At 41.1% G+C, this 14,286-nt stretch overlaps 1 protein-coding gene across 2 annotated transcripts in view; it reads left to right on the top strand.

The window, feature by feature from the left end:
* Dcbld2 (discoidin, CUB and LCCL domain containing 2) overlaps nucleotides 1-14,286 on the top strand; it is a 57,563-nt gene that overhangs the window by 8,342 nt on the left and 34,935 nt on the right. For both annotated transcript variants that reach the window (XM_087575287.1, NM_130419.2), the window contains 1 exon segment: nucleotides 7,420-7,647. Coding sequence is in view for 1 of the 2 variants with exons in the window: in NM_130419.2 (NP_569103.2) it covers nucleotides 7,420-7,647 (228 nt within the window). In the remaining variant the exon portion in view is untranslated.

Raw genomic sequence — 14,286 nt, 5'->3', positions numbered from 1 at the left:
TGTGTGTGTCTGTGTGTGTCTGTGTGTGTGTCTGTGTGTCTCTGTGTGTGTGTCTGTGTGTATCTGTGTGTGTCTGTGTGTATGTGTGTATCTGTGTGTATGTGTCTGTGTGTATGTGTGTGTCTGTGTGTATGTGTCTGTGTGTATGTGTGTGTCTGTGTGTCTCTGTGTGTGTTATTTACATTCCTTTTAAATTGAAATCTGTAATTATTGCATGGGTTGGAGAACCTATGGGAGCTTATGCCTGGAAAAGGCTAATTCGTCCTCTCCTTTAATTACCTGCAGCTCGTCTTCTAGAGTAGGGCCCATGAGCTATCCCTGTCCACACTGGTATGTCATGTCAAGTGGTGGTGCCATTGTTCAAGTCTAGTTTAGATAACCATATTTTGGAGATTTAGTGGGTATGGTTTCACTAAACACATACACAAATGAACAACACCAAGTGGACTCAGGAGGCTCTATTTGTCTATGCGCATGTGATACACACATACACACACTATATAACAGATAACTAAAGGGGTTATGTTATGGGGACTTGGAGAGATGACTCAATGGATAAGGACACTCACTGCTCTTCTAAAGGTCCTGAGTTCAAATCAGCACCCAGAGGGCAGCTCACACTGTCTGATACCGTCTTCTGGTGTGCAGATATACATGTAGAAAAGTGCCACTGTGTTTATAAATACATAAATAAATGTTTAAAACTTGAATAAAAAGGGGGCAGGAGGAGTTGGAGAAAGGGGAGAGGAGGATGTAAATACAGTACTCAATGAAATTCCAGCACATAATAAAGATCACATGGAGGAATGAGGTCAGGACAAGAGAGAATGATGGGACTGTTTATTTTTCTAACAGTTCTCCTCCACTCCACATCTATATCTGCCTTATATTTAGTATTAAGAAAGTAAATAACAGAGAGGGGCCACCAGGCAATGAAAAAGAAGGCACAAAGTCAATCTGAAAAGCCTACTCGCGGAGTGCGTCCACCTGCTGGCCTTCTAGAAGAGGCAGCACTGTGGATGTCACAGAACAGTGATTGCCGGAGTGTGAAGATTGGCAGCGGGGGAGGGGCTCTGGGGAGGAGAGAAATACATGTCACAGCCATTAGCATCCAGTCGTGTTTTGCCTAAACCCATAGAGTGTACAGGACCACGAAGGGCTGTAAACTGAGCTCTGAGAGATGGTGGTGTGCTGAATTAGTCAGTTCTAACCAGCCCTTTGTGATGAGCCTATGTACTAAAGCTGCCCTAGAAAAGAAGTCTACTTAAAAATGTCTGTTACGTGGAAGGTCTGTCATGTGAGAACGCCAATCTAAGGAAACTACTCCTCCAGCATTAACATCAGAACTCACTTCCAGAACACGGCACATTACCAGGGACGAAGACCATGAAGTGAAATCAGGTTATAGTTAAGTTATACGGCTTAGGAAACCTGGGGGTTTTAGGACTTGTCTAGTGTTCTGGACTGAAAATTCACAGTGTGAGTAAAAACTTCGCTGTAGCCAAATGAAATCGGATGAATGGCTAACAGTTGTCTATTCTTTATGCACCTTTCTCCTGCTTACTAAGTGCTGTGTGTTTTTTCTTCCTATACCATGGGTGTGTTCTGAGGTATGACAAAAGGGACACTTAAAGGCAGTGCAGTCCTACTCACCATTTCACCATACAACCAAGGTCCGTGACCCTGGCAGGTATCAGTGGAATGAAAGTTCTATTGCTCTCTCTCCATTTGGGGCATATTCCTACAGGGTTGCTGCATCTGTGTTTCTGTTGTAAAAGAATATATAGGGCTCCTATCATTAAAATTCAGTAATTGCTTCATTTATTAGTAACTGTATCACTAACATGCAAAGGTTGCTGGAAGTCTAGCCTAATTATCAGGGCACACAATTCTCTAAAAACCATACTTAGTTTGGAGTTTGGATAGAACAGCCTGAAATAAGCCATATTCCTTCTTGGATTATTTCTCAGGCATTTAATTCTTTTTCTTTTTTCTTTTTTTGGGTATTTTATGTATTTACATTTCAAATGTTATCGGTTTTCAACCCTTCTCCCATTTCCCCTCCAAATTCCCCCTGCTGTTATGAGGATGCTCCCACTCCCACCCACTCATTCCCACGTCACCACACTGGCATTACTCTACACTGGGGAATTGAGCCTTCACAGGACCGAGGGCTTTTGATGCTAGACAATGTCATCCTCTGCTATATATGCAACTTGGAGTCATGGGTCCCTCCATGTGTATTCTTTGGTTGGTAGTTGAGTCCCTGGGAGCTCTTGAGGGGGGGGGGGTCTGGTTGGTTGATAGTGTTGTTCTTCATATGGAGTTGCAAACCCCTTCAGCTCCTTCAGTCTTTTCTCTAACTCCTCCATTGAGATCCCCTTGTTCAGTCAAATGGTTAGCTGCAAGTATCCTCATCTGTATCAGTAGGGCTCTGACAGAGCCTTTCAGAAGACATTCTTATCAGGCTCCTGCCAGCAAGCACCTCTTGGCATCCACAATAGTGACTGGGTTTGGTGGCTGCATGTGGGATGGATCCCCAGGTGGGGCAGTCTCTGGATGACCTTTCCTTCAGTCTCTGCTCCACTCTTTGTCCCTGTATTTCCTTTAGACCGGAACAATTCTGGATTAAAATTTTGAGAAGGGTGGGTAACCCCATATCCCAGTCAGGGGCCTAACCTCTGGATATGGCCTCTACAGGTTCTTCCTCTCCTTTTTTGGGCATTTCAGCTAATCTCATCCTTACTGGGTCCTGGGAGCCTCTTGCTTTCCTGGCATCTGGAACTTGCTGGTAGCTACCCCCAGTTCCCTATCTCTCATTGCTACACATCTCTGTTCAATTTCCTGACTCTTTGTATATCATCCCCATGTCCTCTCACACCTACCTGATCCTGCCCCCCCTTCCTCCTCCCCTCCTCTCTTCCTCCCAACTCCCTCCCTTCTCTACCTCCCATGATTATTGTTCAGCCCTTCTAAGAAGGACTGAAGCATTGGTCCTTACACTTTGGTCTTCCTTCTTCTTGAGCTTCATATGGTCTGTGATTTGTATCTTGGATATTCTGAGCTTTTGGGCTACTATACACTTATCAGTGAGTATATACCATGTGTGTTTTCCTGTGATTGGGTTACCTCACTCAGGATGATATTTTCTCGTTCATTCCATTTGGCTAAGAATTCCATGAAGTCATTGTTTTTGATAGCTGAGTAATATTCCATTATGTAAATGTACCACATTTTCTGTATCCTTTCCTCTGTTGAAGGGCATCTGAGTTCTTTCCAGCTTCTGGCTATTATAAATAAAGCTGCTATGAACATAGTGTCCTTGTTATATGTTGGGGCATCTTTTGGGTATATACTAGGAGTGTTATAGCTGGGTTCTCAGGTAGTACTATGTCTAATTTTCTGAGGAATCTCCAGACTGATTTCCAGAGTGGTTGTACCAGCTTGCAGTCCCACCAACAATGGAAGAGTGTTTCTCTTTTTTCACACCATGGGGAAACTCTTACAAAAATAAAAGCAAAAGAAAATCATTCAGTTATTTTCCTGGAACAATATCAAAATTTTTATCTGGCTTAACACATCTGACCTGTGCTCTTCGGAGGAAGTAGATGCACACTCCCAGGGTGTGACTGCAGCAGCGGGGCCGGCAGATAAAATCTCAGTGTTATTTCCCCGGCAGGAATACATTTAAGATGAAAAGTGCACAGTAATGGGTTTCTGGTCAGTGGTAGTCTAGTGGAGACCATCGGGAAAGGAGAAGGAAGTTTGGCAGTGATGGTGTAGATTGCCAAAATTGCAGTGCTGCAGAGTGTGGACTCCAGTGATGGAGAGGTTTGTGAGTGTTGTCTGGTTTTGTCTTCCTGTGGTAGCTATACTTCATTAATTCTGTCATGTAAACAAACACGTGTAGTAGTTGGTAGTGTGTCCTAAGCACAGAGCATCGTTGTTTTCAGAATACACTAGTGCCAAAATCTGGGACAGTGCACCATTAAAAACGAAGGGTTCACTTGTTTCAGATACTGAGAAGTGGGAGATAGGACTCTATCTACACTTGTTAGCTGCATCCTGAGTGAATTGAGCCTCACTGTCCTTTGGCCAGATAAACCCAGCCCAGAACTAAGACTGAAGTTTTCTAGCCTCAATCCTAAATTCTTGAATCTCTACTCATATTTCAGGCCGTTCATTCTCCGGTCCACCCTGCGATGCTTGAGCAGCATCCCAGCCTCTGCCTCAGTGGTCTATAACAGCCCTCTTCCTCCATTAGTGAGGACTGAAAACCACCAGGCAGGGCTTTGCTGCCTGGGACAGAGAGGCACTGAAGGAACCCCTGCTGTCAGCAAGTTAGCTGGCCTCTTGGTAATTTTCTAGGTTTTGGTTCTACTTTTAAATGATTTTACATACTTCAGGTGTTTTTATAGATTGACTTTAGTTTTAAGAATCATTAAAAATAATTAGGAAGTTCATTGCTTCTTTTGAAGTGAAAGCAAGGACATGCTTTTTCCTTGACTTGAATTTAGCCCAGGGCCTTTCAGTGTTGAGAAGTGTTTTCCACCCTGCAGGCCTGGACCTTTTAGTAGTGGTTCTCAACCTTCCTAATGCTGGGACCCTTTAATATATAGTCTCTCCTGCTGTAGCAATTTCCCCAACCAAAAAGCTAGTTTTGTTGCTGTTTCATAACTGTAATGTTACTACTGTTGTGAATCCTAACATAAATATCTGGTATTTCCAGTGGTCTTAGGTGAGCCCTGTGAATTGGTTATTCAGCTCTGAGTGGGTTGTGACCCACAGGTTGAGGGACCAGTGCTTTAGTAGGTCATAGATAGTTTAGCAGGTCAGGAATTTGTATGCCAGTATGCAGAGTCACAGTATAAATGTGTTTCTTCATTTAAAGCAACAGGAAGATATGCAGCTGCTAGCCTAGTAGGTATGGGCACTCTGCTAGTCACCCAGTCAACAGCCGGGCTGTTCTGGACACATAGGTGATGGCAAATTCTATCTAGTTGGGTTAAATTTATCACTGTTTGAAATGTAAAACATTCAAGAATGTTCACTGCAGCAGACTGGAGAGATCTTTTAGCTGGGATTTCTGGTGCACATCATCTCTTGGAGAAGAGGGAGTGCTGAAGGCCAGCACATATTTTCGAGCATTCTTGGCACACTACTGTAGACTTGTTGGCTCTGCCCACCCTCCCCCGACATAACATTTTGAAAAAAGACAGCACCATTTTAATTGCTTTCCTCATCACCATAACATGCAAAAGTCCTGTTTTCATCCATTTTTATGTATTTTGTTAACTTTAAACCATTTTTAATGGTGGAAAGGACAAGGAACAATTTCTGGGTTTTATTGAAAGTTAAACAGGCTCATAAAGACATCTAAAAACTTACTCTGAACACTCTGCTTGTACTCTTTGTGAACACTGATGTTAAAATAGCAATCTCTAGTTGACTGATAGTCTGCAGGGGAATCCATGAACTGAGATGCTATATTACAGTCACGTGTGAGCTGTGGGCAGGTGATTCTTGACTTTTAGAATTCATTACACGTCTAATCACATCTTTCGATTCCGCGTATCAAAAATAGTATATTTTGAAATTTTAATTATCTATAAAAGAATTGACTTTTAAATATTGAAACATTTCAGTAATCACAAGCTAATTTCAAATGCTAGATACTGTTAGGGTAGTTGTCTTGCCTCTCTAAGGGACAATGTCAATGATTACTCAAAAGGTACTTATATTTTAGTTATTTATTTTCACACTGAAGGTTTTTATAGCCTTATGTTTTAGTTTAGGTTGAGAGAGAGAGAGAGAGAGGAGAGAGGGAGGGGGAGAGAGAGAGAGACAGAGAGAGAGAGAGAGTGTGTGTGTGTGTCGAGGTATTTTATAGTAGCTTTGGGAGGAAATTGTAGTATTTTCTGATTATGTAAGAGTCTGTTTTACTGTACAGTCAGTGGATGTATTTCACACCCACATTTACTTCATTCTCTCCATATTTTTTGTATTATTCTACTATGCCTAGTTCTCGTGCATGAAGACATCAAGGATCGAAAATAAAGTGTAGCGTTGACTGAAAGCTGAACTTTATATGAGAAGTGTTTGTTCAGAAGGCAGGATTTATGGTGTCCCACTCAAAAGTAGAGCAGTGTGCAGTACTAATGTGAATCAGAGAGAAGACTCCAGCAGAGGCCACTGCAGTCCAGTACTGTTAAAGGGCTTCCTAGGGAGAGTTGCTGCTTTGTGGACGTGAAACTGCTCTTTGGAAATTGAACTTACTCTCTCGCTTTCAGTTATTGCACACGTACTTGCCCCTCCCACTTGCTCCACACTGCTAAGCTGTTTAATTTGTTCTTGTGAATGAAATTCACAGTTCATCGCTAGGTAATAACATGATGGGAATTGTTACCTCCATCCGTGTCCATAATGATTAAGGTAAAACCCAGAAGTTTCAATTTTAATGTTTTCTGTAAGTTCTATATGTTCTATACTATTCCAAAAGATGATAATGAATAGCTCTTTGAAAGGAGAAAACCCAGTATTTTAAAAAGGATATATTTATCATCCTATTAAAAAGAGACTCACTGAATCTCAGTTATTGAACATTACCTTGGGAGCAACAGCTGGATCTTCTAAATGTATATTTTGTTAATGACTTCTATACTCAGTTAAAAAATCATCTGTGAGAAAGTTAAGATGCAAACAATATATTGTTGCTAACACTTGAATACTCGGTTGCTGAAGAAATTTCCGAAACAAGTAATACGTTGCTAAGATATTAAAGTCATTTCTGTAGCAAGCCACTGGCTTTTTGTTTCTTCCTTTTTATTAGAAATAAGATTTGGGAGGAGAAGTCACACAGCCCAATTTCAGTGGAATATAGAGTTAAACATCACCAAATCTAGCTTTAGGTCCTCGTCTGAAAGATGGGGCCAGTAGTCTGGGACATCTGAGTGTGTATTAATGTTTTCTCAGAATCCTGTTCCTGCTCATAGAGACTTCAGCAACCTGTGTTTGTAAGTCAGCAAAGCTGACCACATCTTGGTATTTATATTTACTTTGAGTGGTTACTGTAAATACATGGTGATATTTTCTTAACAATGGGATTTATTATGGTAGGTATGTAAGTATGGAATAATTGTATGTTCAAATGGAAAGTCCTTTGAATTTATAAATTATATTACTTTTAATTGTGTTCGTCGTTGTTGACTTTGACCTAACTTGACTTCTCTTGGCTCCTTCACTTCGCCTTGTGAGTAGATGTGCTAAGAGCCATGTTGTCTGCTGTGTTGTTTGAAAAGGAAGATCTGTCACTGTAAATATATATTGTTGTCCTACATTGCTGTAGTTCTGTGTAAAATGCTTATTACATGTATGCTTGAGGTGGAAGAATAATCCATTTGTTTTTTTTTTCTTTTTAAGGTGATGGATGTGGACACACTGTACTAGGCCCTGAGAGTGGAACCCTTACATCCATCAACTACCCACATACCTATCCTAACAGTACTGTGTGTAAATGGGAGATTCGAGTAAAGACGGGAGAAAGAATTCGCATCAAGTTCGGTGACTTTGACATTGAAGATTCTGATTATTGTCACCTTAATTACCTGAAAATCTTTAATGGAATTGGAGTCAGCAGAACGGAAATAGGTAGGGCATTAATGCATGTCGTATATGGTTTCCTTAAGCTTTAAACCCGGAACAGTTTTTGTTACTTAATAGTAACTAACTGGTACATAAAACATTGAAGACAATGGAGAAATCTCAGCTTGAATCTTCTTTTGTGAGGAGGGGATTCTAGGCTACTTACTAGCACATACAAGATATACATAGTTACCTTTGTGCCAGGTGCACATGGGTGTACATGCTAATCTCGTGTAAGACACACTTGGTTACTTTCATGCAGGATGCCACTATACTGCTTCTAAGAAGGTAGAAGTGAAACCTCATGTTTGTTTCCTTTGACCATTTCATTTATAGTCAGTGGATTCCGATATAATTCATGTGTGGTCAGGAGCCATTGTAATATGCTGATCATGAGTTTGGAATCCAGACTGATCTGCATTAAAGCCTAAATCTACCATTAGCCTGCTGTGATCTGTTGGGAGCATCCGACCACTGTTTCTCGGTTATGCACGTGTGTAAAGAGCCCAGAACAGTGTGTGATTGCATAGTTGCTGCAGAGTACATAATGGCAACTGTCTTTCTAGTGTAAGAGCAGTGTTTCTCAATTAGAGCTGTGTAACAGTCACCTGGGAGACTTACAAACACACTGTAGCCCTGCTTTCCATCCGAAACCAACACATCGAAATTGATCGTGTGAGATAGAAGCCTCAGAGTTATAGAAGCTTTCCAGGAAAGTCTTTGCCGCCAAGGTTTAGAAGCTTTGGCTTAGAAATCACTACTGTTCTCTTACAAAAGACTGAAATCTGTAAAGGTTTTTGTGAACTGACACAAAGTAAACACCACTCGAGTTCTCTGAGTTTATTTGGAAGCATATAGCATAACAGTTTCTTCGGAAGCCAAACACGGAACAGTTTTCAGAATTATAGTAGGTATGTGGTGTTTTGTTCTTTGACTACCCAGCTGCGGTCATCCTCCATCCCTAGCCAAGTCTTTGATCCTAACCCATTTCCTGCTACTGATAGATAACCTCTGTGATTTAGAAAATTCTTGATTAGCCTAATAGCTTGAGTGGCTCCTCCACACATCCATATGACGCTGGGTCAGATTGTCAGAACTTAGACCCCCAGAGAGTGTGGACACCGTGGTCCTGTAGTACCAGAGGAAGATGCATGGCTAGTGATTCTGAGGGCTGTTAGGTGTAGGCACGAGTACTCTGAGTGTCACTGAAACAGCAATGAAAACAGACACACAAAAGATGGAAAATAAAGTGTATATGCCCACTAAGGACTAAGTTAAAAATAGAAGCAGTTCTGTCGAAAGAAATGGTCTCATTTCATCCACACTTAACAGCATGTAAGGGGAAGGATGAGGAACAGGAAGGAGGCCGAAAGTCATGTTTGGGTCCTGGTTATTCTGATTGAGGATGACTAATTTTAAAAGACATTTTTAAATTAAATTGTTTTTTTTCAAGTTTTTAGTTGTTTCTAATAAAGTCTTGATTGAAATAGAACTCCATCCCTTGACCCCTCGCATTTCTTCCAGCCCCTCACATGCACCCCACTCTCAAGTTGATAGCCTGTTTCTTTAATCATGTATGTATGTGTGTGCATAAATATGTATAAATACAACCTGGGTCTGTGGGATTTTTGTTTGTGTGTATATGACTTCAGGGCCGACCACTCTGCATTGGACACCCAACAAGGGGGTTTCCTAAGAGATGTTCATTTTTCTTTTCCCAGTAGGCACTAATTAGTTTCTGTCTGGGGTGGGACCCCTGAAAAACTTCTCTCTTTCCACATTAGAATATCCATTGATTTGCTAAGGTTCTGGTCGTGCTTATGCGGCCATCTCTAGAACTCGTTCTTCCTGGTCTTCCAGTTGTTAGAATCTTTCTGCCCCTCTTCCACAATGCAAACCGAACCATAAGTGCAGGAGCTGTGATGTCCACTGGGACTGGAATCCCCATGATATGTTCCTGTCTGTACTGTGGCCAGTTGTCCTTCTCTATGATGGTATCCATTTTCTGTGAAGAGAGGCTTCTTTGAAAAGGGTTGGAAGCCACACATAACCTGTGGGTATAGGACAAGATTTAGAATAGCGTCAGGCACTGTGCTTGTCTAGAAGAGTGGCAATAGTATGTTCTCTTCTCAGGTCCTTGCCCTCACCAGCCCTGGGAAGCTGACTGGGTTTCCAGTACAAGGTATGACCTCCCTCCTGTGCTGTGAGTGTAAGTTCAGCACTAATGGTTGGCTGCAACCATCCTCATCTGTATCAGTAGGGCTCTGGCACAGCCTCTCAGGAGACACCCATATCAGGCTCCTGTCAGCAAGCACTTCTTGGCATCAACAATAGTGACTGGGTTTGGTGAGCTGCATATGGGATGGATCCCCAGGTGGGCAGTCTCTGGATGAGTCTTCAGTCCCTGATAGTCCTTTTTCTTGAGCTTCATATGATCTGTGATTTTTTTTTTAAGTACTGCAAGCTTTTCCTTTAATATCCATTTATCAGTGAGTGCATACCATGTGTGCTCTTTTGTGACTGGGTTACCTCACTCAAGATGATACTTTACAGTTTCATCCATTTGCCTAAGAATTTCATGAAGTCATTGTAGTACTGAGTAATACCTCATTGTGTAGATGTACCTCATTTCCTGTATCCATTCCTCTGTTGAAGGGCATCTGGGTTCTTTCCAGCTTCTGGCTATTATAAATAAGGCTGCTATGAACAGAATAGAGCACGTGTCCTTGTTATATGTTAGACCATCTTTTGGGGTTGTTTTTTTTTTTTCTGGAGCTGGGGACCGAACCCAGGGCCTTGCTAGGCAAGAGCTCTACCACTGAGCTAAATCCCCAACCCTTGTTTTTTTTTTTAAGTGTTAATTTTATTTTCCCTAAGAAGTAGTAGTCTGGAATAATCAATCAGAGGAAACAAATAGAATGGTTTCTAGAGGAAGGATGTTTTAAATCATGAACTCATTAGGATGTGTTTAACTGACAAAGTATCAGTTTACTTTGCAGCTAGACAGTGACCTCTTGTTCCCTTTATGTGCTGTTAGCAACATTGTTTTTTATAACTGACTTCTGAGCTGCTAAACTGTAAAGAAGTTTTTGGAATAACTCACTGTAGTACTACTATGAATAGAAACACTGATAGACAAGTGGCCTGTTTAATGATAGAGTTTAAAATGGCTTTCCAGATCTGAAGTCTGTCCCCACTTAGGCAGACTGTATTAGAATAAGAAAAAAAAAGCCTTGACAGGCGTGTGTATGTGTGTGTGTGTGTGTGTGTGTGTGTGTGTGTGTGTATGTGTGTTCCTTAATGTAAGACACAGAATATTTTAGATTTATCTTGTCTAGATTTTACAATTCATTATTTCTTCAAGAACTCTTTTGTTCTTTACATGTACAATAAAATTAGAAATCAGAATCCTTCTATAGTTCAGTGTTAATACAGACTTCATAAATTGATGTGCGGCTATGCATAGAGCTGCATGTGCATGCATGCATAAATACTTGTATGTATACATTTTAATATTTATTCAGTGTTATTAAAATGTTGAGTTCATATGGATATTTTAATCATTATCCAATATTTATTATATGATTCATTTCATTCTTTTCTGTGTTGTCTTAGGTAGGGTTTCCACTGCTGTGAAGAGACACCATGACCAAGGCAGCTCTTACTTAGGGCAACATTTAACCAGGGCTGACTTACAGGTTTACAGGGTCAGCCCATTATCATCAAGGCAGGAAGCATGGCAGCACCCAGGCAGGCAGAGCTGAGAAGGAGCTGAGAGTTCTGCTTCTTGTTTAGAAGGGAACCAGGTGAAGACTGTAATGTAGGCATCTAGGAGGAGAATCTCAAAGCCCACTCCCACAGTGACACACTTCCTCCAACAAGGCCACACCTCCTAATAGTGCCACTCCCTGCACCAAGCATATTCACGCCACCACATGTGTGTATCCTAACTTACTTCTCTCATAATGAGATATCTCACTCCCACTGTAGTTCACACTGAAGAGCTGTGCAGAGAAGTTACAAAAGCAAAGATCTCATACTGTTTTAAGTAAGACCCTGGATTGTAGGCTGGAGGTTGGCCATGCCTGCAGGAGACTGTTACTTAAAATTATTTGTCTGGATCTTCACCTGAGGGAATGCTGCCTCTACACTGTTACAAACAAACCACCTTCCCTTCTCTTCCAGACCTTTGGTGTGGTGATGTCATCCATTTGAGGTATGGGTTAGTTCATTTATGAGTCTTGTTAGGAATTATTCAACATTTTGATATTTCCATAAAAGTTTATTTTTCTAGAAAAGCTTTGAGAGAGCTTTCTTGACGTACCATGTTATGCTTCCCTGTCACTTGGCAACAGGTCTGGTCTTTTAGGAGATGACCCTCTGTATTTTAGACTAAAGGGGTTGGTATAGGGACTGCTCACTATCCTTACAAAACCATGAGCTTTAGAAGAGCCCGGACCTTCTAACAACACCTTTTCAGAAGATTTTGTCAAGACATTAAATAAAATATGAAGTTTACTTTTAGCCAGAAGTTGGTTTTCAGGAAGATAACTTGTTTGATTTTTTTTTCTTTGTTTCTATTTTTTGTTTTGTTTGTTTGTTTTGATGCAGGGCCTTATAGCACAGACTAGCCTCAAGCTTGGAGTAATTTTCCTGCCTTAGCATCCCAAGTACTAGGTACAGCATGTGCCACCAAACTGACCTTCAGAAAATGTTTTTTTAAATAATTACATATATGTTTTAACTTGTCTTACGTATATATGCATGCAGAGGAGGAGTTGTAAGAATTGGTTTTCTTTTTCAACCATGTCAATCTTTTAGGACCTAACGTAGGTCATCAGACTTGACAACAAGTGCTGAGCCATCTTTCCAGGCTCAGAAAATACCTCTCAGGTCGCTCTTAGAGTGGAAGTGTCACAAGGGAGGGAGGAAGTCCACTCAGCAGAGTGTGACAGGGCAGTCAGTCACACTGACTGGATACTTTGATGCCTCCAGATGCGGTAACCTTTGTATTGGGGTGATTGGTCTGCCATGTTCGTGCTCCTGCAGGTCTCATCAGCTGCCATTCCAAGAGAGAATATTTCAGGGCGACTCTACTCACCACAAAAACTCCAAAGCCAGCTGCATTCCTTCCCTGTGCTTTGGATAAGTGAAAAGTTTTAATGTTTCAGATGTTGTTTTTGTTTGATGAAGGTGGTGCTGTTTTTGTATTGAGGATACCACACTGAGTGAAGCTGGCTTGGGTGGCACTCTTGAAGAGTCAGCACTAAAGAACTTAGCATGTGTTAGAGCGATGTTCGTGGCCATGTTAGCGTTATTTACTATGTAGAAAACTTAGAAGTGAGTCCAACTTCACATTAAAAATGATGAAATTTTATCTGTGGTGGGAACAGGCTTGGGTAACTACTAGCCATCCACTCTGGACTCAGTGAATTTTCCATGCCTAGAAGAGTTTGGGGTTATTTGTTGACGATGTTTAGATTCCTAGACATCACCAGGTACTTCAGTGACTGCATTGAGTACTGACTTGGACCTCACTCCACTGCAGTGTTCTCTAATGTGACTGGTATCACTGTCAAGGATTGTGCTGAGTCTACCTTATAATTGCTTTTTGTCTCCATGATGGCTAACGGTGTGTACTGTTCATGTTTATTAACCAGTTGAATGCTTTCTTTTGTGAAGAGTATTGATTTTTCTGTACTTTTTCCCCACTTTTTTTTTCCCCAGTATCTCACTATGTTGCTGAGGCTGGCCTTGAACTCATGTCCTCAAATGATTCTCTTGCTTTGCCTGCAGGTGTATGCCCCAGTACCTGGCTCTCCTGCTTTTGTTTGTGTCCTTATTCATTTGTAGGAGTTCTGTAAATATAGTTAGTCCACTTGTGAGTTCCTTTTGGACATGTACACTGCAAATATCTCCTGTCTCTCTACCGGTTATCTTTTCATTCCCTTACTGGTATATTTTGATAAACATTCCTCAGAACATGGACCTTGGAGAGAGTTGAGAAATGACTAGTTGATGTGTAAGCCTATAGCACACTTGTTACACTAATATAAAGTAAGAACACACACATTCTCTCTCGTGTCCCATCTTTTGTCTTCCACATCATTACTCCCTCATCAGGAAGGGAGCTGACAATACTTTGGAGCAGATCTGTAGAGTGTCCTGTACTGTCCTCCTCCCAAAGCAACAGCCTTTGGCTTTTCCCATCACCAGCCTGAGCCCTGACTAAATTAGCAAATATTCTGGTTCATCTTTGGGATGCCCTGTAAGTGTGCTTCTTTCCTCCTGCATAGATTACTGTTTTATAATTTGCCAAGTTGTCTCAGAGTTGCCTGTTTTATATTTCTGCCATTAATTTCTGAAGGTTCTGATTTCTCCACCTCCTCCCTGATACTTAATAAACTGTCTGTTCTGTTGACTGCAGCTTACGGTTTGTGATGATAATATTATCATGATTTTAATATCATTTCTCCAGTGATGAATGACATCATGTAAAGTGCACATTGTTCTTACTCAAATGATGTTGTTGCCACAGCTTGAAACAATTTTTAGGATTCTTTGTTCCAGGTTTGTTAGTTTCGTTACAAGCCACATAAGGGAGCCCATCTTATTTCCTAATGGTGGCTATTTTGTGTCAATAAT

The sequence above is a fragment of the Rattus norvegicus genome, chromosome 11 (genome assembly GCF_021556685.1).
Source record: "Rattus norvegicus strain SHRSP/BbbUtx chromosome 11, alternate assembly SHRSP_T2T, whole genome shotgun sequence".
In the NCBI taxonomy this organism is placed as follows: domain Eukaryota; kingdom Metazoa; phylum Chordata; class Mammalia; order Rodentia; family Muridae; genus Rattus; species Rattus norvegicus.
Note: the sequence above shows the minus strand (reverse complement) of the source record. Positions and strands in the feature narration are given on the sequence as shown.